At 48.0% G+C, this 25183-nt stretch overlaps 1 protein-coding gene across 7 annotated transcripts in view; it reads right to left on the bottom strand.

Moving 5' to 3' along the window:
* Positions 1-25183, bottom strand: part of NEK5 (NIMA related kinase 5) — a 171644-nt gene that overhangs the window by 13982 nt on the left and 132479 nt on the right. For all 7 annotated transcript variants that reach the window (XM_073583298.1, XM_073583297.1, XM_073583295.1 and 4 more), the window contains one exon: positions 19967-20050. In XM_073583298.1, the coding sequence (XP_073439399.1) occupies positions 19967-20050 (84 nt within the window). The remainder of the gene's footprint in view (positions 1-19966; positions 20051-25183) is intronic.

The raw sequence follows: 25183 nt of genomic DNA, 5'->3' as shown, positions 1-25183 counted from the left end.
TTCTCAGGATCCATCTCTAACCCAGAGCTCGAAACGATATAGCCAAGAAAAGGCAACGAAGATTGCTCAAAGATGCATTTCTCCAACTTGGCAAAAAGGTGATTCTCCTGGAGGCGTTGGAGGACTTGGCGGACGTCTCGGCAGTGGGTGGACAGGTCTGGAGAGAAGATCAAGATGTCGTCTAAGTAGACCACAGGAGTATAGGAGATCTCGGAAGATATCGTTTACGAGTTTCTGGAATACCGCAGGTGCGTTGCAGAGGCCAAACGGCATGACCAAATACTCGTAGTGGCCGTCCCGTGTGTTGAATGCGGTCTTCCACTCATCTCCAGAACGTATGCGAACAAGGTTATAGGCTCCTCGTAGATCCAGCTTGGTAAATACCCGTGCTCCCCTCAAGCGGTCGAAGAGCTCGGGGATAAGCGGCAGTGGATATTTGTTCTTCACCGTGATGCGGTTTAGACCACGATAGTCAATACACGGACGAAGGGACCCATCCTTTTTCACAAAGAAGAAGCCTGCTCCCGCAGGGGACGAGGATTTCCGAATGAAGCCTCTGGCTAAGTTGTCCTGGACGTATTCGGTCATGGCTTGGGTCTCCACCGGGGAGAGAGGGTAAATCCTTCCACGAGGAGGAGTAGCACCAGGAACGAGCTCAATGGGGCAATCGTAGGGACGGTGTCGAAGACGTCTGAGAAGGAACTGTACGCAGACGGCAGTCCAGAGAGAACAGGGGGAGGACGAGGAACACCTATAGGACGCACCGACAGCAGACACCGAGCCCGACAGGACTCCCCCCAGCGCAGAATATTGTCGTTATGCCAATCCAAGGTGGGCTCGTGGAGCCACAGCCAAGGAAGGCCGAGAAGGACAGGATGAGAGATACCAGCCAAAACATAGAACATAATTCTTTCTTTGTGAAGGGCCCCCACTTGCAACTCTACCTCTTGCATAACTAACGTAACGTTCTTTTGCAAGGGTCTGCCATCCACGGGTGCGAGGACCTGAGGATTTTCCAGAGTCCTAACGGGGACAGACAACTTGGTGACCTCATCGAGCCTAATAAAATTTCCAGCGGCACCTGAGTCCACATAGGCCGCCAAAGAAACTCGCTCACCACCGACATGCAAGAGGACAGACAAAGTGAGGGGTTGAGAGGTATCACACACACCTAGGGAGGCCTCTCTTACCTGACCTAGGCGGAGAAGTTTTCCGGACATTCCGGACAGGTGCGGAGCAAATGGGACCCACTGCCACAATAGAAACAGAGACCCTGGGTACTTTTCTCCCTACGACGATGTTCGGAGAGCTTCACGCGCTCCACTTGCATCGGCTCTGGCGCAGAGGCTGGAGTGGAAGCCCTGGGTCGAGGACTGGGTGGTCTGCGAGCCGATGGTAATGGGCGAGAAATTCTTCTCTCACGAGCCCGTTCTTGGTACCGAAGATCAATCCGAGTGGCCAGCGAAATTAGGTCCTCCAGAGAGGTGGGGGTGTCGCGACCAGCAAGCTCGTCCTTGATAGGACCCGAAAGACCACACCAAAAGGCCCCCACCAACGCCTCGTTGTTCCAGCCCAAGTCGGATGACAGAGTCCGAAACTGGATGGCGTACTGGCCCACGGTTTGCGAACCCTGACAAAGACTAAACAGGGACTCCGTAGTGGAGGCTAGACGACCTGGTTCGTCGAACTACCGACGAAAAGTGTCCAGAAAAACGGCTAGCTGGGTAACCACGGGGTCATCACCCATGCCAAAGCGTCCCCCTCTAGATGGGAGATTATGAAGGCCACCTTGGCCCGGTCAGTGTGGTATTGTTGGGGCAAAAGTTCAAAATGAAGACGGCACTGGTTCAGGAAACCCCAGCACAGTTTGGAGTCACCGTTATAACCGCGGCGGGGGAAGAAGCAGAGGCAGCCGACTGCAAGGAGAGCAATCGAGCGTCCACCGAAGCCATGTAACTAAGGATATGCGTTTGGGTGTCTCGCTGCTGGGCCAGTTCCTGTTGTAAGCCAACCAGCTGAGAAGCGTTCCCCCGGATCGGAGGATTGGAGGGCAGAGAGGCGCGTGTCCATCGACTTCATAAAGGACATTATGCGCGTTTGATTGTCCCATAGGAAAACTAACTCTTTCTGAGCAGCGGCGGCTCCAGCAGGATCCATGGCCTGATTACATTGTAACGGTGTGGGAATACGATGGCAACCTGGAAGTGGACCCTCTGGGTCACGGCTCCAGAGCCCCCAAGGACGAGCGGGCCAGGTGGAACCACCCCCTATACAGGGAGTGTTAGGGGCAGGCCCACGAGGGATGGAACCGCCACAGCCGGAGCCAAAGGGACGACCAGGGCTAAATACCAGGGAGACAGAGGCGAGGAATGCGGGAAGCAGATGCACACAGGACTTCAGGGACCACGGAGCAAGGGAGGCAAGCAGGAACGGGAGCACTCGAGACTAACGGAGGCTGGAGGCTGTGGGAGAGAGGGAGAGAGGTAACTACCATACAGACAGGGGGTTCAGGCAAGGCGAACAGGGACAATGAAACACAGGGGCGCTCAGACAGATAGCCGGGGTGGCCAGCCAGGAAGAGGCACACAGGGACAAGACCGAGACACAGAGTATGGAAACAGGTACACTAACACGGAGGCTGCCAGAGGCAGCGCAGGAAGACCAAAGGGTGAAAGCACAGAGGACACAGGAGAAAGCACGGAGGGTACAGGGCCTGAGGACAGAGTAACGCAAGCGCAGGGACAGCGTCACCGCAGGTGGTAGTCAGGCATCTTACCTGGCTTGACGCCATGCTGAAGTACCCGGTGGGTGCCGCCATGTTGGGGGCGGAGCCACCGCGTCACAGCTCCCAGAGGTCCGAGCGCCGGGGAAGGTGTCCAGCGCAGGCGCGCAGAGCCGACGCCGAGCCGACGCCGAGAACCCCGGATGTCAGGAGCGGGGACATGTCGGGGAGAAGGAGTGCGCCAGGAGGCGCGCAGAAGAGTTGCGGGATCGCGCCGGTAAGTATCAGAGGCGGCGGGGAGAGCGTAACAAAAGCTTCATCCCACAAACTTCCTGCTCCTCGCATCCGTACATGTATACCGTATATAGTGCTCAGCATAAATGAGTACACCACTGAACACAAGGACAATTTCCAAACTTTTGATAAGATTGAGTTTCATAGAACATTTTTCAAGAAAAACGTCTTTTAGAGCCTGGATGGTGGATGGAGAGTGTGTCATTAGTGATGAGCACAAGTGCTCGTTACTAGAGTTTTCCTAAGGTGCTCGGGTATACACCAAGTTTCACTAAAATGACATGTTCGAGTCCCTACTGCCGAATGTTTTGCTGCAAACCAAATTCACTTTGCTGTAGTTTGTGTTGGTTGCAGTTGTTTTGTGTGGAATTCATTTACTCCTTAGGGACTTGTTTCTCTAGCTCTCCTAGGGGTAAGACACTGTGGTGTCGGGGCGTCATTGTTTTATCTTATGGTGCCAAGTTCCGATGTCAGGCAGGGACAGACCAGGGTCAGAGAATGGCGTTTCGTAGTCTGAACAGGGATCAGATTCAGGTGTCTCCCTAGTTTTTTCATTACCCATATGAATGTGCTTTGGCAGTCACAGCACATTGTTGACATGTCTCTTCCGAATTTCCCATAGGTGTTTCGGTTTGGTTCAGACCAGGAGACACTTGGCCTCTAAATCACTTTTACCGTGTTCTCCTTCTGTTATACAAGAGTGGCCTTAGATGTATGTTTTGGATCATTGTTCTGTTGGAAAAGTGCACATCTACCAAGGGCATGAAGTGACGGGGGCATCTTCTCTTTCGACATAGAGCAGTTAATCTGTGAATTCATGATCCCATCAATGAAATGTAGCTCCCGACACCAGGACCTTTCATGCAGCCCCACATAAGGACACTGCCACCACGTTTCACTGTAAGCACTATGAATTTAGAAAAATTAATTTAGAAAAATTCATAGTGCTCACAGTCAAACATGGTTATGGCAGTGTTCCTATGTTGGGGCTGCATGAGCTCTAAAACAGGTCATTCTTCAAGAATGGAAAAAGACAGAGTTGCAATATGTCAGCAATTTGTGAATTCCATGACTAGAAGACTTGTTGCTGCCCTTAAAAATGATGGAGATTATACAAAATACTAGATGAAGTAATTTTTATATGGGGTGTATTCATTTTTACATCAACTAATTTGAGTAAAAGTAAAAATGTAATAAAAGTTATGTTTTTAAACTTATTTTCATGTTATGGGTTTAAAAAATGTTCTATGAAACTCAATTTTGTAAATATTGTAGACATTTTTCTTGCGTACAGCAAGATATTGATTAAAATCTTACCTTTCAAAGGGGGTGTACTCATTTTTGCTCAGTACTGTATATAACATTGCTAATACTAAAAGCTTGTCTCTTTTCAGATAATTCCTGCAATTAAGGTGGAGATTTAACCACTAACCACAATGGAGGAAAATTCTTTAGAAAGAAGAGTATCATTTTTAGAAATGTTTGCATTTCACTAATGAGGAACAATTTTCCAAAGTTATACAAAAACGAACTGTACTTTCAATAAACTATTGCACATAGGAATATAACAAATTGTAATATGGTTTATCAGAGAAATAAGCTTCTTTCTGAAATTATGATCCAGTTCTCCTCCCTCCTACCTCCTGATTTCATCATCTACTTTGAAAAAAAAAAAAACGCTTAAAGGGTTGTCTGGATTTTCTGCATAATTTCTCTTGGACCAAGGCTGCAGAATGCTGACAGTTTGTAATATGCTCACTGTTAGCATTTTGCATCGTTGCCTCATGCTCTTTTCACATTGTTAAATTGCACAGATCCAGCCAGTCCCACCATTCAACACCAGAGACGCTCTCACAAATCACTTAACCATCTGCTCACTCTTTCTATCCTCCTTCTCCTAGTTGCAGGAGACATTGCTCCCAACCCTGGTCCCCCATGTTATAGAAAGTCAAACTCCCCCACTGCTACACTCAGAAACCCCTCTAATCTTATTAATATTCCCTGCATGCCATCTGTCTCTCTTAATTGTGCACTTTGGAATTCTCGCTCAGTGTGTAACAAACTCTCCTTCATTCATGACTTCTTCCTTTCTAATTCTCTTAACCTCCTGGCTCTTACTGAAACCTGGATCCAGCAGTCAGATACTACCGCTGCTGCTGCTCTTTCATACGGGGGGCTACACTTCTCTCATACCCCAAGATCAGACAATAGAACTGGTGGAGGCGTTGGTCTGCTCCTATCACCAAAATGTACCTTTCAGGTTATCCCTCAAGTACCCTCACTTGTCTTCCCTTCTTTTGAGGTCCATGCCGTCAGACTCTACACCCCCTTCTCCATGCGAGTGGCGGTGGTGTATCGTCCTCCCGGCCCCTCCCATCAGTTCCTGGATCATTTTGCCACTTGGCTTCCACATTTTCTCTCCTGTGACATCCCTACCCTCATCATGGGAGATTTCAACATCCCCATTGCTCTTCCCCTCTCCCCATCTGCTACTCACCTTTTATCTCTAACCTCCTCATTTGGCCTTTCGCAGCTTACTAATTCTCCAACGCATGAAGACGGAAACTCCCTCGACTTGGTCTTCTCTCGGCTTTGTGCAGTGGATGATTTTGCAAACTCCCCTCTCCCGCTCTCTGACCACAATCTTCTTTCATTCTCTATAAAGAACTGCCAGGCTGCTCAGGTCACCCCCACTGTCCAGACTTATAGAAACATACAGGCCATTAACACCCAGAAACTTCTGAAGAACTTGCAGTCTTCATTGGCCCCTATCTCCTCCCTCTCATGTCCTGATTCTGCATTGAAGCATTACAATGAAACACTTCAAAGTGCCCTGGATGAATTTGCACCCCCTATAAATAGAACACCACAACGCAGACGGCGACAACCCTGGCACACGGTGCAAACACGTTTCCTGCAGCGGTGCTCCAGGTGCGCCGAACGTCTGTGGAGAAAATCCAATCTACACGAAGATTTCATCCATTTTAAGTTTATGCTTAGAACATACAACACTGCCCTTCACCTCTCCAAACAAACCTATTTCAACACCCTCATCATCTCACTGTCCAATAACCCGAAACGTCTCTTTGACACTTTTCATTCTCTACTCAATCCAAGAGTACAGGCCCCAACCACGGAGCTCCGAGCTGACGATCTGGCCAATTACTTCAAAGAAAAAATTGACCAGATCCGACAGGAAATTATCTCCAAATCCCCTCATACCATGCACTGTCCTCCCTCCCCCACTGCATCTAACTCACTCTCTGATTTTGAACCAGTCACAGAAGAAGAAGTAAGCAGGCTCCTTGCATCTTCTCGCCCAACTACTTGCACCAGTGACCCATTTCCGTCACATCTCCTCCAGTCCCTTTCCCCTGCTGTCACCCCTCACCTAACTAAAATATTTAACCTCTCTCTCTCTTCTGGTATTTTTCCCTCCTCATTTAAGCATGCCATCATACATCCACTACTTAAAAAACCATCCCTCGACCAAAACTGTGCCGCTAACTATAGACCTGTCTCTAATCTTCCCTTCATCTCTAAACTCCTGGAACGCCTGGTCCACTCCCGTCTTATCCGCTATCTCTCAGAAAACTCTGTTCTCGACCCTCTCCAATCCGGTTTCCGCTCTTTAAACTCCACTGAAACTGCCCTCACTAAAGTCTCTAATGATCTGCTAACAGCTAAATCAAATGGTCATTACTCCATGCTAATTCTCTTGGATCTCTCTGCAGCATTCGACACTGTGGATCATCAGCTCCTCCTCACTATGCTCCATTCCATTGGCCTCAAGGACACCGTTCTCTCCTGGTTCTCCTCCTATCTCTCCGACCGCTCCTTTACTGTTTCTTTTGCCGGTTCCTCCTCCTCTCACCTTCCCCTTACTGTTGGGGTTCCTCAAGGATCGGTTCTAGGCCCCCTCCTCTTCTCCTTGTACACTGCCCCTATTGGTCAAACAAGCAGTAGATTTGGTTTCCAGTACCATCTCTATGCTGATGACACCCAATTATATGCTTCTTCTCCTGACATCACGCCAGCCTTTCTAGAAAACACTGGCGATTGTCTAAACGCTGTGTCTAATATCATGTCCTCACTATATCTGAAACTGAACCTGTCAAAGACTGAACTCCTTGTGTTTCCTCCCGCTACTAATGTACCTACACCCGACATAGCCATTTCCGTGTGTGGTTCCACTATTACTCCCCAGCAACATGCCCGCTGTCTTGGGGTCATACTTGATTCCGAGCTTTCCTTTGCCCCCCACATTCGATCACTGGCTCGCTCTTGTCATCTGCACCTCAAAAACATTTCTAGAATTCGACCTTTTCTTACTTTTGACTCTGCAAAAACTCTTACTGTTTCTCTTATTCATTCTCGTCTCGACTATTGTAACTCTCTTCTAATCGGTCTCCCTCTTACCAAACTCTCCCCTCTCCAATCTGTCTTGAATGCTGCAGCCAGGATCATATTCCTCACCAATCGTTACACCGATGCCTCTACCTTGTGCCAGTCATTACACTGGCTACCCATCCACTCCAGAATTCAGTATAAACTTATTACCCTCACCCACAAAGCCCTCCATGGCTCAGCACCACCCTACATCTCCTCCCTTGTTTCAGTATACCACCCTACCCGCGCCCTCCGTTCTGCTGATGACCTGAGGTTAGTATCCTCAATAGTCAGAACCTCCCACTCCCGTCTCCAAGACTTTACATGTGCCGCGCCAATTCTTTGGAATGCACTTCCCAGGTCAATACGATTAGTCCCCAATCCCCACAATTTTAAGCGTGTCCTGAAAACGCATTTATTCAGACTGGCCTATCGCCTCAACACATTAACCTAATCTATCCCTGTGTGGCAGAGCCAAAAGTTTTACCATAACCAGGTTCCCAGCATCATGTTCCCACATGCTTTATGCATCCATTAGCCCTCTGTGTCTGTACTGTTACACACTTAACATTATGGCTGGTCCATACAATCAGGGCAACTGTTACCACCCACCTTTCGTGTCTACCTCTTTCCTCATAGACTGTAAGCTTGCGAGCAGGGCCCTCACTCCTCTTGGTATTTGTTATAATCTACTGTATGTGATTATTGTTATGCTGTAATGTCTATTGTCTGTACAAATCCCCTCTGAAATGTAAAGTGCTGCGGAATATGTCGGCGCTATAAAAATAAAATTTATTATTATTATTATTATTATATTAGTTGCCTAGATACCAAATATGGCATGTGTCCAGCCTCACTCCTGATTCTGGAACAGTTGGTCACACCCAGAGCCGGTTTTAGACAAATTGGGGCCCCGGTCAAAACTCAAAGTGAGTCCCCCCAATCCTGAAATATTCCACCAACAACACTGTTAGGCCATGTCCATATAAAACATGTTCATGTTACACCGATATCGGTGTCACCAGTGTTTTGAATCAGTGTGTCGTCCATGTGCCATCCGTGTTTTTCCGGTATGGACACTGGAAATGAAATTACAAAGTTTCTTACATATTTTCAATGTTAAACATGTACAGCACACATACGGCATGTTTACACGGACCCATACACTTGTATTGGCCCTTGTCATTTGTGCTGTTGGGAAAACATGGAGAGTCAATATTCACCACACACTCTAATTGATCTCTTGCGTAAATAGTGATCATTTATTATAGAGGAAATAACAAAGTATAACAAAATAAATTCAAGGAAGCAAAATTAAGGTAAAAAATGAAATTGAAAAAATAATAATGGTACAAAGTGACTGAAACACCCTTCCCGGGTCTTAATCATAGAGTCGCTTAGTCCAAGGTGTGAGAAGAATATAAGGTATATGAGTAAGTACTAGAGTCCCTGGAAGGTCAACAATGGCTAAGGCAGATGGCCATGAGAGTAGCTGCGGACCTGGCTGTGAGGGTACGTATAGCGCATAGTGGTGCTCCCGCACCTACACAGCAGCCTGGCGCGGGAGCGTCGCTATACGTACTGTAAGGTAGCGCTGTCATTCAGATAGGGGACACTCGCTTGGCATCCAAATAATCAGATCCGGCATGGGTTTTCCATAAAGCAATCTCAGTCCATGCGGTTTATTCATGCATCATAAACCATCAAAGGAATAGAAAACAGCATAGCGTCCATGACAGAGCTTCATTCTGTTTACCTGTGGTCACACAGGTTATGCAATGTTCCATACGCAGGCTCTTCAGCCTCACCGTTATCTCACGCGTCAGGGTTCCCTCATGGCTGCTTCAGCTCACTGCAGACGTCCATTCCCTCCAGGGAACAATCAGGCACGTGCAGCCATTAAACACAGCGTTCACTGTTATGAATGAGTCACCGAGGAGGAAAAAACAAAAAGCAAGCTAAGTCCAGAAAACCGGAGAGGTTGGTAACTAGCGGATTTCAGACCCCCTCATCCTATCCACAACAACTAGCAGTAGCCGTGGAGCGTGCCTACGGTGGTCCTAGATGCCTCGTCATGGCCGGAGAACTAAATAAGCCTAAAGAAAGAAAGGGAAAATCTAAACTGCCCCAGAGCAGACCCCAAAGCAATAGACAGCCCCCAACATGTATTGTCGGTGAAACAAGATGAAAACACAAACACAGATAGAAAGATAGGCTGAGCAAATGATGGGGCCCTCACTAACTAGAAAGGACAGGAAAAAAAAAGCTGCTGTCTGCAATCACGCAAAAACCCTGCCAAAAAATGTCCAACACGTCTGATAGAAAAAGGCCCTGAAGTCGCTAGACTTCAATTCCCTATATCAGCACTCAGGTATATTCTGAAGACAGAGCAAAAGAGATCAACTGATCAGAGACAAAATGGGGATTCAGCCTAGTCCCAGCCAGGGCTGGCTGAACACAAAATCTAAGTAAACCAGATGAAAACTCATATGAACAATAGCAGAGAAAACTTAGCTTTAAGAAGGCAGGAACCAAACTGGAAACCAGAAGCCACAGTCAGGAGAAATCACCAGCAAGAAACTAGGGAGTCGGCTGCCTTAAATCCAATCAGAAATTCCTGATATCCAATCACAGTCCTCTTCCTCAGGTGGCCGGTCTTTGCCATTTAGATCAGCTTCATTACCTCCCTTCACCAACAGAGGGAGTCCAGATAGAGAACTCACTACTCCTCTGTCAGCACAGCCAGCTCCATAACCCTCACCAGAAGCCAGAGGCAAACCCGAAAATGAGCTCACAACAGTACCACCCCCCTTAAGGAGGGGTCACCAAACCCTCATCCACGCCACCGGGCTGATCAGGATGGACCCGATGAAAAGCACGAACCAATCTATCGGCATGAATATCAGAGGCAGAGACCCAAGAATTGTCCTCCTGGCCATAACCCTTCCACTTGACCAAATACTGGAGTCTCCGTCTAGCCACAAAATCAAAACGCGTAAAAAACAAGGCCCACCTAGCCTGTCTAGGATTCAAGCGTTTGGCCGACTCAAGGTAAATCAAATTCTTGTGGTCAGTGAGGACCACAACTTGATGTCTAGCTCCCTCCAACCAATGTCTCCACTCCTCAAATGCCCATTTCATGGCTAACAATTCCCGATTCCCCACATCATAGTTGCGTTCAAATGGGGAGAACTTTCGGGAAAAGAAGGCACAGGGATTCATTTTAGACGTCACCGGATCTTTTTGGGACAAAACAGCTCCTGCACCAATCTCTGAAGCGTCTACCTCCACCTGAAAAGGAAGTGAGATATCAGGCTACCGCAAAACCGGAGCAGAAGTGAACCTCCGCTTCAGCTCCTGAAAGGCTGAAACAGCCTCTGAAGACCAACTCAGCACATCAGCACCCTTCTTAGTTAAATCAGTCAGTGGTTTAGCAATACCAGAAAAATAAGCTATAAATTTACGATAAAAATTAGCAAAACCCCAAAACTTCTGGAGAGCCTTCAAAGAAGTGGGTTGAACCCAATCATAAATGGCCTGTACCCTGGCCGGGTCCATTTCAATAGTTGACGGAGACAAAATAAATCCCAAAAATGAAATCCTCTGTACACCAAAAAGGCACTTCGATCCCTTAACATACAAGGAATTCACTCTCAAAATCCGGAACACAGTCCGAACATGTTCCACATGAGAATCCCAATCCCTGGAAAAGATCAAAATATCATCCAGATAGATGATCAAAAACTTATCCACAAAGTCCCGGAAAATATAATTCATGAAGGATTGGAAGACAGAAGGGGCATTAGTGAGCCCAAAAGGCATCACCAGGTACTCAAAATGTCCCTCCGGAGTATTAAACGCAGTCTTCCATTCATCCCCATGCTTGATGCGAATAAGATTATACGCCCCCCTGAGGTCAAGCTTAGTAAACCAGCAAGCACCTTTAACTCTGGAGAATAAATCAGAAATCAGGGGTAATGGATACTGATATTTAACCGTAAGTTTGTTGAGGGAACGATAGTCAATACAAGGCCTTAATGAATCATCTTTCTTGGCCACGAAAAAAAAAACAGCACCTAAGGGCGAAAAGGATGGTCTAATATGACCCTTCTCCAACGACTCCTTAATATAAGATCACATAGCCTCGTGTTCGGGTACAAATAAATTGAAAAGTCGACCCTTGGGAAATTTACACCCAGGTCTCAACTCAATTGCACAGTCATAACTCCTATGAGGAGGCAAAGACGCAGACTTGCTCTCACTAAATACATCATAAAAATCAGCCAAATAGTCAGGAACATCATGCGACTGGGGAGAGGTGGAGAAAACAGGAGTGTCGACAAGAGCACACTGACAACCCCAACTCACCACAGACACAGATTTCCAATCCAAAACCGGATTATGGATTTGCAACCAGGGAAAACCCAGAACAATGGTATCATGTAAATTATGCAACACCAAAAATCTGCAATTTTCTTGGTGGTCTGGGGCGACCCGCATTATCACCTGGGTCCAAAACTGAGGTTTATTCTTCGCCAAAGGAGTAGCATCAATACCCCTCAAAGGAATAGGTGTCCGCAGAGGTGTCATAGGAAAACCACAACGTTTAGCAAAATCCAAGTCCATCAGATTCAAGGCCGCTCCAGAATCCACAAAAGCCTTCGCGGAAAATGTGGATAAGAAGCAGATCAAAGTAATTGCCAAAAGAAACTTAGGTTGTACACCACCCACAGCAAATGTGTGTGCAAAACGTTTCTCTCGTTTAGGGCAGACAGAAACAACATGAGAGGCATCTCCACAGAAAAAACACAGCTTATTACGCCTTCTAAACCCCTGATGTTGCGCCCTAGACAAAACTCTATCACATTGCATAGGTTCAGACATTTGTTCAAAAGGTGGCAGCGCCTCCCGTGTAGTCTTGCGTTCACGTAAACGCCGATCAACTTGAATGGCTAATGACATAGAATCGTCAAGACCAGAGGGAACAGGAAATCCCACCATAGTATCTTTTAAAGTTTCAGACAAACCCTTCCGAAAGAGAGCTGCCAATGCACTATCATTCCATGTAGTAAGGACCGCCCACTTTTGGAATTTCTGACAGTATAACTCTGCAGGATCCTGACCCTGGTTCAATCCCAATAGGGCTCTCTCAGCTTGATCAATAGCATTAGGTTCATCATATAACAACCCCAAGGCTTGAAAAAATGCATCCACATTAGTCAAAACAGGATCTTCAGGTGTCAAAGAAAACGCCCAATCCTGGGGATCGCCACGCAGCAAGGAGATGACAATTTTAACCTGCTGCGCTCCCCGATGAGTTAGGCTTCAAGGCAAGAAATAATTTACAATTATTCTTAAAATTCAAAAATTTAGACCGATCCCCAAAAAACACATCAGGAGTAGGGATCTTTGGTTCAACAGCATGTGAATGAGTGAGATAGGTGGAAATTCCCCACACTTCAGCAGCAAGCTGCTCCACACGATCAGACGATTGCTTAATCTCCATCAAGGAGAAAGAAAAAAAAGAATCCTCCTACGGCCCCAGAGAAAAAGAGGAGAAAATATACATATATAAAAAAAAAAATTCCGACACTTTTTTTTTTTGCAATTCTCTCCTGCTTTTGAGTACCCTAGAAACTGCGGTATGGCTGGTGATTCTGTTATGAGTCACCGATGAGGGAAAAACAAAAAGCAAGCTAAGTCCAGAAAACCGGAGAGGTTGGTAACTAGCGGATTGCAGACCCCCTGATCCTATCCACAACAACTAGCAGTAGCCGTGGAGCGTGCCTACAATGGTCCTAGACGCCTCATCACGGCCGGAGAACTACATAAGCCTAAAGAAAGAAAGGGAAAATCTAAACTGCTCCAGAGCAGACCCCAAAGCAATAGACAGCCCCCCACATGTATTGTCGGTGAAACAAGATGAAAACACAAACACAGATAGAAAGATAGGCTGAGCAAACGATGGGGCCCTCACTAACTAGAAAGGACAGGAAAGAAAAGCTGCTTTCTGCAATCACGCAAAAACCCTGCCAAAAAATGTCCAACACGTCTGATAGAAAAAGGCCCTGAAGCCGCTAGACTTCTATTCCCTATATCAGCACTCAGGTATATTCTGAAAACAGAGCAAAAGAGATCAACTGATCAGAGACAAAATGGGGATTCAGCCCAGTCCCAGCCAGGGCTGTCTGAACACAAAAACTAAGTAAACCAGACGAAAACTCATATGAACAATAGCAGAGAAAATTTAGCTTTAAGGCGGCAGGAACCAAACTGGAAACCAGAAGCCACAGTCAGGAGAAATCACCAGCAAGAAACTAGGGAGTCGGCTGCCTTAAATCCAATCAGAAATTTCTGATATCCAATCACAGTCCTCTTCCTCAGGTGGCCGGTCTCTGCCATTTAGATCAGCTTCATTACCTCCCTTCACCAACAGAGGGAGTCCAGATAGAGAACTCACTACTCCTCAGTCAGCACAGCCAGCTCCATAACCCTCACCAGAAGGCAAACCCGAAAATGAGCTCACAACAGTTCACTTGCTGTCAGGAAGACAGCCCCATCTCTTTCCGACGGGACCTTCCAAAACGGACCAACCAGGTCCCAGCATTCCCTCCATGTGACTGTCATGATCCGGGACGGGGTTTCACTTTGGCCCGTCCTGGTCTGATTGGGGGTTAATTATTCCGCCTCTCCCTGGCAGAGGGTGGCTATTTAATGCTCATTGGACCTAGGTCCGGTGTCAGTTATACTCCTGCCGTCGGCTGAGTTAGTTGACCTTGTGCGTACGTGTGCCTTGTGCCTGATATCTTGTTTGCTTGTTTGGTTTTTAATTCGGTTCTGTCCCTGTTACGAGTTCTGCCTGTCCCTCTTGTACTGCGCTACCTCTCGTGTATGACTCTCTGCTTGTCCCCTTGGTGCCGCGTCACCCTCTTGTGTATGACCTTTGGCTTTGTCTGACCTCCCGTCTGTTTACCCCTCCTGTACCTCACTGTCCATACTGTGAACGACCTCCGTTTTGCCTGTCTCCGAGTTTGCTGTCTTCTGTGAAAGCAGGGACGCTAAGCCCCGCCCCCTTGCAGTCACATGACCGTAGGTCCCGTGCCGGCTTGCTAAACTTCATCACTAAGGTCCTGTGCACCTATACTTTCTGGCTATTCTGGTCCCCAGGGGTCCCTACAGTGCGGGTGAGTCCCTGCTCAGCGGAGGCTGTACGCCGGCGCTGTCAGGATCCTGATAGTGACCTACCCTGGCCACCTTATATGGTCCGTAGCCACGCCCACTGGGTCACATGGCTATGACCTCATCACAGGTCCTTCAACCACTCATACACACTTTACAATAGCGTTCTTAAACACACCCCCTGGGTGGGTTTGTAGGTAACTTGTCCAGCCCATCTTACCAGCTACCTCGAAACTTCTCCCTGACACATTGGACCGAAAGATCAGCTCTGCTGATCAGCACATAAGCAAGCCTCCATCCCAAGGCCACCCACCTTGAGATACATAACGATCCTTTAGCACCCTGCTCCTGTTACCACTCTGGACAAGGCTATCCGTTCGTCCTGGGACACCCACACAGCGCCCCCTAGCGGATACAGTGGTCACTACATCACATACCCCCCCTCTGTTCAAACTTGTGGGGTTGAACACACAACATTACACCAGGATCTCGAGACCGGGCACTCATTACACCTTGCCCCACAGGTTGAGAGAACCGTCTCCATCTGTCACACTGCCTCATCCCTACGTTATTCTGACCGCTGGGGGCGGGGGAGGCCTATCGGTCGTTGTCTTTGACCTTCCAGTCACGGTCTGTCTGCGTCATCAGACACTGTTCAGTCACCATCCTCTCTCTATCTAAGCGTCTTGTAACAAATGGTACCCCACCACGTCTAAGTTTGCTTTTCAGTGCATTAACCTCACGGTTCATAGCACCTGCTGTCTCTGTAACATCCTCCAGTTCACACTGTAATCTACAGTGCAACGTATTGGCACGTTGAGCCTCTTTCTCTGCTTCTTCCACCTGGCGTTTCAGCTGTTTCAGACGCATATTTTTTCCCTCCGCCAGGTCTTTGTACTGCTCAGAACTACGTCTTTCATCATCCATTTGCCTTAGTACAACCTTCAGTTTTTTCTCCGTACAACGTATTTGTTTGCTTGCAGATTGTCGCACTTTAATTTCCGCATCAAGCTGTTCCTCCCGTTGTGCAACCTTTGCTTCTAACTCCTTATTCTAGCGAACTAATTGCTGACGGGCACTCTCATTCTTCTGAGCATTACTATGTTCTGTCTTCAGATCAGCATTCATTTGGACAACCTGAAGTGTGGCCTTTCTCAGCCTGTCATTGGCTAATTCAACGTTGCCGTGTTCTTCCTCCACTTCTTCCAGCTGAACAATGCGAGACTAACCGCCTCTTTTCTTCCAAAGCCAGAGCATCTTTACCATTGTTGTTTTCAATCACATCAGCCAATTCATCTCTTTCCTGCTGTGCTTGCCTTTTAGCATGCTCTGCAGCAGCAAGCTTCTCTTGCATATGGATCATCTCTGCTTCCATACTCTCCAGTTTCTTCTTGTCTTCACTCTGTTCACCACTCAGGCCTGGCCGCTGTAAGTCTTCGTCCCACTTCTTCTCCCGCAGAAGACCTCTTACAGTTTCTGTTAGTACTCCTACTTCTTCTCTGAGGGACTTATTCAGACCTTGCCACGATGCCAAATGACCTTTGAGCTCGAAGACTTCTTTCTCTAGCTCACCTAGTCTGTGCTCCCTCTCTCTCACAGAGCCACAATCACCCCTAGAGTCTGAGTCACGCCGATCATCCAAGACAACCCTCCAGTTACCCTCTGACCGTGTGTCCACTCCAGTCATCTCATCTCCCAGCCCACCATCCGTCATGTCACGAGACGTCAGGTCCGTAAGTTGGGCAGATGTACCCCTTCATCCGGTCACTTCTACAACTGACCTGTCCAGCTTAGCAGGCGTCACCGTCACCATGTCTGCTAACCCAACAGTAGGAACGTCTCCATCCTCCTGCCATATATCATCAAACAAGACAAAGTCCCGACCCCTCTCAAAGGGATGCACTAAGTTTGGTGGCATACAACCACCTTGACAGTTAACCCCCTTTGTCATCTCAATCAGGACTCTGTCCACCGTATAATTCACAATGACCCCGTGGTCACAGCGAACTCTGACGTTTTTCTCAGTCAGAGATAAAACGAGCGGAGTTCCTGTCAGAGTCACCTGACTCTTTGAGTCCAGCCTACCAGAGACTCCTTCCCAGTGCAGCATTACGGTACACACCTGTGGCCCGTCGTTATCTGGAAAATACATGCCGCACTCCTCAAAAGACACACACACACACACTGACGGTTCCCCAGACATGTCCACTGAGGTACCCAGTGCTGCCCCTTTTGCAAACTCTGCCCCTTTCTGGACCACCATCCCAATTTGGACCACCGCCTCCCTCTGGAACTACACCCCCTTTTGGGTTACCACCCCTTTTTGGGTCACTGCCACCTTTTGGGACTCCACCTACTTTTGGGCTACCACCCTGATTTGGGCCGCCGCCCCCTTTCGGGATCTCCCCATGTCCATTCTACAGGTCTTCTCAGACCACAGTTCACACAACACAGTTTCTGTCCTTTACGATACCACACAAGTCCTTGCTGGCACCACAACAGCTCCTGCTGTCACCGATCTCCGACACCTCCGGCTGCCGTTCACACACAGCTGCTGGTGTCACCTTTGTAACCCCGCCTAGTTACAGGAAGCCGCTTGTCCCCTTCGTAACCCCGCTGAGTTACAGCAAGCCAATTGTCACCTTCGTGACTCTCCTGAGCCACCGCAAGCTGACTTTAGAGAGAAAAGAAAAAAAAACACACATGCAACACCAAACTCACGTGTCCTGTCTGTATGCTATTCAGGACGTTCCGTCTCCGCCTGAGACCGTCCAACACACAGGTGCTATTCAGGGAGCCGACCCTCCTCCCATTGTCTCCCAACACACCAGCCTCACCAAGTCCAGGGGCTCAGCGGGTGCTATTCAGGACATCTGTCTCCGCCTGAGACTGTCCAACACTTACGCCTCACCAGGTTCAAGGTCATACCACGTGCTCCAGGGATGCGACTCTACTCCTGGAATCTCCCAACACTGACCCTGCAGGACCTTGCTCACTGAACCCTCCAGGTACACAGTCTCTCTCACTGACCAAGGTCAGAACACGAACTCCTGTCCGTTACCTGTGTCAGCCACACATGTCCTCGGGTACCTCTTATCCGCAGAGGCACCCTAGCAGTCACCAGTCTCTTTCTCACTGACCCCGGTCAGCATTTCACACGGCTTTCACGACCGTCACCTGCTGGCCGCGCAGGTTCTCGGACCCCTCTACCGCAAAGGTGTCCTATAAGTCTTTTCCACTGACTGGCTCTCCCAACTCAGCATTGCCAGCACTGCACCATGTGCCTTTGGAAACCGTTGCTCTTAGCAACCGAACTTTGCAGTCCTCATCCGTTGCTCCTAGCAACAAGGCTACAACACTGCCCATAGCATTCTCCACCAATTGTAAGGTAGGCTATCATTCAGATAGCGGACACTCGCTTGGCAGCCAAATAATCAGATCCGGCACAGGTTTTCCATAAAATCTCAGTCCATGCGGTTTATTCATGCATCATAAACCATCAAAGCAATAGAAAACAGCATAGCGTCCATGACAGAGCTTCACTCTGTTTACCTGTGGTCACACAGGTTATGCAATGTTCCATACGCAGGCTCTTCAGCCTCACAGTTATCTCACCCGTCAGGGTTCCCTCATGGCTGCTTCAGCTCACTGCAGGCGTCCATTCCCTCCAGAGAACTATCAGGCACGTGCAGCCATTAAACATAGCGTTCACTTGCTGTCACGAAGACAGCCCCATCTCTCTCAGACAGGACCTTCCAAAACGGACCAACCAGGTCCCTGCATTCCCTCCATGTGACCTACCCTGGCCACCTTATATGGTCCGTAGCCACGCCCACCGGGTCACATGGCTATGACCTCATCACAGGTCCTTCAACCACTCATACATACTTTACAATAGCGTTCTTAAACACACCCCCTGGGTGGGTTTGTAGGTAACTTGTCCAGCCCGTCTCAGCAGCTACATGGAGACTTCTCCCTGACACATTGGACTGAAAGATTAGCTCTGCTGATCAGCACATAAGCAAGTCTCCATCCCAAGGCCTCCCACCTTGAGATACATAACGATCCTTTAGCACCCTGCTCCTGTTACCACTCTGGACAAGGCTATCCGTTCATCCTGGGACACACACACAGCGCCCCCTAGCGGACACAGTGGTCACTACACCACAGTGCCCTCACAGTCGGGTGAGCTACTCTCATGGCCATTTGCCTTAGCCATTGTGGACCTTCCAGAGCTCTTTGCCATGTTCTACAAAATTTTCCCAAAAAATCTTTGCAGTGTGGCATGGCGCATTACCCTGCTGCAAGACCCCATATCTAATTGGGAATATCACTACCATGAAGGGTTGTACTTGGTGGGCAGCAATGTCCTAATCCCATCAAAGTTTTTGTCCTCTTAATATATTGCAATCAGCATATTACATAGCACTGTGTGCTTACAATTGCTGATTTTGCCTTTCTACCCAGATAGTTCTTCTCCTTTCTCTGCTCTATGTAGAAACTGGAAGTCTCTTTTTCCTGCAAAAATTATTCTCCTCTTCAATCTACCTGCTCCCCCTTCCTCCCTTGCCAGGGGCTTTTGCATTGACTCATGAGTCATGGAGGAACAATTGACTTCTTGTTTCTTCATAGAACATCTTCTTTCATTGCGCCGTGGTCCAATTCTGGTGTTCAAGAGCCCATTGTAAGAGTTTTCAGTAATGAACCGATTGGGCGCTCTGACCGGTTTGCAGTGACACAGCCTCCCATGCAGCAAGATGCAATGCATTCTCCCACCATTTAACATAATTACAAGATAATCAGTGTTAGTCATTTCACTGGTCAGTGATTGTCATATCATGATGTTCTAGAGGCACAGCTTTTTTGTTTGGTATTTGCTTGTTTTTTCTAATCAAATCCACCTTTAAGGCTGGGGCTTCAGTGCATCTTTGTACCTGGGGCAGAAGCTTTCATAGATACCAAGTGTAGCAGTTTAATGCTTCCGGTAACACCACCAGGGCCGGACTGGCCATTTGGCAATTCTGGCAAATGCCAGAAGGGCCTGTCTGGTCATGGGCTGCTTTGGCTGCTACCCTGTTAACTGAATTGGTGTTCTCAAGACACCCATACTGTTAAGAGTTGTGATGGAGCACAAAATCACCAAAAATCCAACACTTATCCCAGCAGGTCACGGGAATCAATAATATTGGTAATGTAGTAAATCTTGTTTTCCTTCATCCAAGGTAATATTAGTAATATATTTCATCTGGTGCTTGGGGATGGGAACAACATGGGCCTTTGCGATATCTAATGCCAGGGCTGAATTTCAGTCCCAGTCCATACCTCAATACCACGGTTGCACCTATCCCAACGATATGAAATCATAGAAAAGGGACACGTTACCTGGTGTGCACCAGCTTTCATTCTGATTTCTCTAACCTCATTTCGATATTGTTGGCGGATGACTTCAAGTTGTCTCAGATGTTCCTGTTAAGCAAATTTTACGCATAATTTAATAAAATATACACATAATTCTATCTGGTTTTTTTCGTAAAAGTAAAAAAAAAAAAAGTGTACACATCCTGGAATAATGCTGTGTTCTATGTTTACATGGGGCCTTTGGTTGAACAGATGAGCAGTGTTAGAGGGAGTCGGTCAGCACAAAATGACTTCAAACCAAGCACAGACAATTGGTGCAGACAGGGAGAGGGGAGGATAGATGGAAAACAAGTAGGTCCAACGGGGCACTAACTCTATGGTCACACCAAAGTTGCACCAAGTGCCTGCGCTTTGGTTGAACAGTAGTTTTCAGCTGACGGACTCATGGTTATACAAGCCCGACTTATGATCTAATAATAAAAGAGACCAGACAATCAGGTAAGGCTGGTTTCACATTAGCGCTTTTTAAGCGCACGCACGGCCGGGGGTAGCTCCGCCCCCGAGCCGGCTCTCTGCCCGGCGTGCCCACCCCTTGCTTGTAGCGCCGCCTCCTAGCGCACAGCGGCGCCTGCGATCGGCGCACCCTATCTTTAGCATAGGGTGCGCAGATCGTGCGCAGGCCGTGCGCTAGTTGCGCTTTGACCTGCGCTGCGCACTTTTGACGGTGCGCCGTGCGCGCCAAAATCCGAAAAGTTTGATTTTGGCGCGCACGGCGCACCGTCAAAAGTGCGCAGCGCAGGTCAAAGCGCAACTAGCGCATGGCCTGCGCACCCTATGCTAAAGATAGGGTGCGCCGATCGCAGGCGCCGCTGTGCGCTAGGAGGCGGCGCTACAAGCAAGGGGCGGGCACGCCGGGCAGAGAGCCGGCTCGGGGCGGAGCTACCCCCGGCCGTGCGTGCGCTTAAAAAGCGCTAATGTGAAACCAGCCTAATGGGTAAAAAGTGGCCGTGAGTTTTATTTTTGGGTTAAAATATAATAACACCAAGTATTAAATAGATAAATCCATATAAATAACCATAAATTACCATTCCAAGACACAATCCTCCCATAAAAATGGGAGATTTTCCCTCAGAATAAAACATCAAGACAAAAATAAAAACTTTGAGGGAGGGAGGGTGGGGGATCTTCTGTCTTCACAGGAAAACCGCTGCTGAGGTAAATAAACTAAACACCCACTAGAATAACCGCCAAAACACTTTAACCAATCCCAGCCCGTTAAAAACGGCGCCAAGAAAACCTGACATAACCAGATCAGATTACAAATAAAATCAGCTGACCAACACACTGAACCCTTAAATGACCGCTCCTGAGGGAAAATAATCAATGTTAGGCTACTTTCACACATCAGGTTTTCGGCGTCAGGCGCGATCCGGCGTTGTGCCGGAATGCCGGATCCGGCAAATGTTTTGTAAAACCTGAAGTGCCGGATACGGTTTTCTGCCGGATCCGTCTTGTTCTTGACAGACAAAACCGGATCCGTCTCATCCGGTTCATCCGTTTTTCTATCCGTTTTTCGACGGATTACGCCGGATCCGGTTTTTAAAATTGACCCTTGTGGCCTTCCGAACGGGATTGGCTACTGGAAAACTAGATATAGCGTGTTCCTACAGCCCTTCTTTGACAGGTTGTAGAGAAGAAAGTGCAGGTTGGAGAGAAGAGCAAGTTACTGGCGAAGATGGATGTTGTCATTGGAAATATTACCACTAGAAGTTCTGTGACGGTTTCAGGGACAATTTTCCACTATACTTTATGTCACCTCAAGGCAGAGTACACTGGGATGACAGAGTGTGAGAGATTTTTGCCCTAAACTTGTGTACCTTCTGGACCAACAGTATATACCTTTGCCAACCAAAGTTGGCTATCTTGTCATGGTCTTACTATTTTTACCTTTAGGCCACAGGTGTGTACCTGGTTGTGTTTTATGCAAAGTATTTCACCTTTTAACAAAAGTTGTGTACATTGGTAGGAAATCACCAACAATAAACACAACTTTTTAGGTGAAATACTTTGCTTCAAACACAACCAGGAACACAACTGTGGCAAAAAGCTAAAATTTACCCACAGTTATATACCTGGTTTTGAATACCTTTTTACCTTTGAAATACCCTGTATTTAACCTTTTTTTAAAACATAGTTCGCCACAAAAAGAAATGACAGACAACCATTGTGAAACGATAATTTAACTTTTATTTAAATTTTTTTTTTTTTTTTTTTTTTAAAGTGCAAAAAACTTTTTTAATAAAGGTTTTAAACCCAATGGGCATTTTTATTACAACAAAAAAACATTACAAATCTGTGTACTGTGGGGTGGAAATACTGCTGGAGGGGCTGCGGGACACTTCTACACTGGGTGTGTGGAGAGAGGACTGGGATCGTGGTGGGGAAGGAACAGTTAGAGGTGAAGGTGTGGAAAAAGCTACAGAATGGGTGGACATGTGGGAGGCAGAAGAGGTGGTGGGCGGTGGAGTGGAGGGTTGGGCAGGGACTGTAGGAGCAGATGATGTTGATGGAAAGTTGTATGGGGAAGGAGTTTGGTACGGGGAAGGAGTTTGGTACGGGGAAGGAGTTTGGTACGGGGAAGGAGTTTGGTACGGGGCAAGTTGCTGGAAGTGGGGAGATGTCTGGTACTGGTGAGGTTGCTGGTATGTAATAGGAGGGGGAGGATGGAAAGTGGCTGGAGGGGGTGCAGATGTAATAGGAGGGGGAGGATGGAAAGTGGCTGGATGGGGTGCAGATGTAATAGGAGGGGGAGGATGGAAAGTGGCTGGAGGGGGTGCAGGTGGAGGAACTACAGTGGTGGGAGGTGGAGGTTGGGAGGTAACCTGCTGTAGAGCACCGTGGCACGAATGCATTACATGCATCTGCTGGGTAGGAGATAGTGTTGCCATGCGCTCCACAACAGACCTGAAAAAGGTGTGGTTTGGCGAAGATCTTGCTTCTGAATGCATGGTTTGCAGAAGTGTCTTCACCTCCAGAATGCTGGAGTTGATCTGCTGAAAGCCTGCGGAGATTTGCTCTGACAAGACTTTTAGACAGTTCTGGAAAGATGCATTCAGATGCAAGAACTCTGGCGCATAAGTCTTTTCCTGACCCCTCTGCCGCTGCCGCCCAGTACCCGCAGGTGTACTAGAGGTGGCAGGGGCAGAAGGGTGGGGTAAAGGGAAAGCGATCTCCTCACCAGCAGCTTCATGTAATGTAGGTGGCCACGATGCTCCTGTGCTGGTGGATGGGACAGATGGGTCGAATGTGTGGGAAGGCTGGGAAGGTGCAGATGTACCGGGGCGGTCGAAGTGTCCCTCGGTGCCGGTCTCCTCAGGGATCGCCTCAGAAGGGTCCAATCGTGCAGGCTCCCGAGTGCTGCTCACCGTGCTGTGTAATAAAGAGAAAAAAAAACAATTAAAATACTGACATGGTATGGCCCTGGCTGAAAAAAAAAAGTTACATCTAACATTTTTTTCACATGTGGTGTGTAATATTTACCTTCTGGTGAGCATTGTTTCCCGGAGGAACGACAGGGCTTGTGCGTACTTGTACTTGCTCCTGCGTCCTCCAGATCCACTCGGGGCCCGCATCTCTTTATTGAACTCCTTCTTGAAACGATCCCTCACAGACCGCCACCGATTCACAATTCTGTTCCCTGAAATGAGAAAGGAGTGGTTAGTATACAACATCGGTGTTTCACAAACTCCAGTCCTCGTGGTCCCCAGGGGTCATGTTTTCAGGATTTCCATAGTAAATAGAAATCCTGAACACATGATCCGTGGGGACCACGAGGACTGGAGTTCGGGAAACACTGGTTTACATCAAGCAACCGGTACTGTATATACTTACGCTCTTTAATCTGGGCCCGAGCTTCGAGGTCCTCCCAGCGGCCCACAAGGAGAGAACAGATTTCCTCCCAGAGTCGTCGGGTAACGATCAGGTCAGCGTGGCGGCGGTCAGCCATATTCCAGAGCGGCTCCCTTTCTCTGACGAGATCGATGAGGCGGTCCACATCAATCCCTCCATCCTCACCGTCAGAGTCGGGAGCACGCTGTGAAGGCTGTTAAAGAAAAAGACAAAAATAACATAATTAGCCTCCACAAAAGAAATGAAATAAAAAGTGCAAAAAAACAAAGCAAAAATATTTATACTTACATGCTGGTGACCGCCGCGTTGCTGTCGCCGACGACCCTGGGAGGCACTGCGAGGACCTCTTGGCCGAGCACCAGATTGGGAAGACTAGAGAAGAAAACAAAAAATGTTATGTCTTTGGATGTAGGCATTTGTTTGCTGTGTGTGGTCTGCAGAACATTGTTTTCTATGTGTTGTGTGTAGTGTGATGTTGTGTTTCTGCGTTTGATGCAAAAAACTTACCAATTGTGAGCCCACTCCAGGTGTCTGTCCACCCCTTCCTTCTTCTTCTGGGAGCTCCTCTTCATCTTGTGATTCCTGTTTTGAAATAAAAGGCAATGAATAGATATATTACAGAGATGATGGATTTTGGAAATAAAAACTTACCGTCAAACGCTGACGATGCGAGGGAGGGCTCCCAGAAGAAGATGTGCTGTCCTGTTGATGGCCAGACTCCATGGCTGTGGGTATTGCTGCTGCCAGTGATGCCATTTCTGCTGCTGCTGCTGCTGCTGCTGCATCTCTTTGGCGGCTGTTGAATAAAGAGAAACAAAGGGCCAATGAATATCTTGATATTCCATGGCCCTAGTTTGGAGGAATGGGGGATTTGATAATTACCGTCTCTCATCTGCTTCTGGACTCCCCTCCCGTTGTTCAGCATGCTGCTCCATTTGGGGTGGTGCTGATGGTGCTGCTGCTGCAGATGTCTGCTGCCTTCTCCTGCTCCTGGTTCTTGGCTTGGGTGGCATGTTGGGTGTGGCTGAGGGTCCCATTGTCTTGCTTTTATATATCTCCTGTGGGCAGAGCTACTGAGCATGCTCAGACCAAAAAACCGGATCCGGCCGCCGGATCCGGCTTTCGCCGGATCCGGCGCATTGCGGCGCTCATAGGCTTTCATTGTGTGAAAAAGCCGGACGCGCCGGATCCGGCGGGTACGGCTTTTTCGCCGGAGACAAAAAACGTTACAGTAGACATTTTTTCCAGACGCCGGATCGCGACACATTGCGACACATTGCCGGATCCGGCGAAAACCGGATGAAACGCATGGCCATCCGGCGCGATCCGGCG

This window comes from Dendrobates tinctorius, unplaced genomic scaffold (genome assembly GCF_039654945.1).
Source record: "Dendrobates tinctorius isolate UK_male_01 unplaced genomic scaffold, ASM3965494v1 ptg000075l, whole genome shotgun sequence".
Taxonomy (NCBI): Eukaryota; Metazoa; Chordata; class Amphibia; order Anura; family Dendrobatidae; genus Dendrobates; species Dendrobates tinctorius.
Note: the sequence above shows the minus strand (reverse complement) of the source record. Positions and strands in the feature narration are given on the sequence as shown.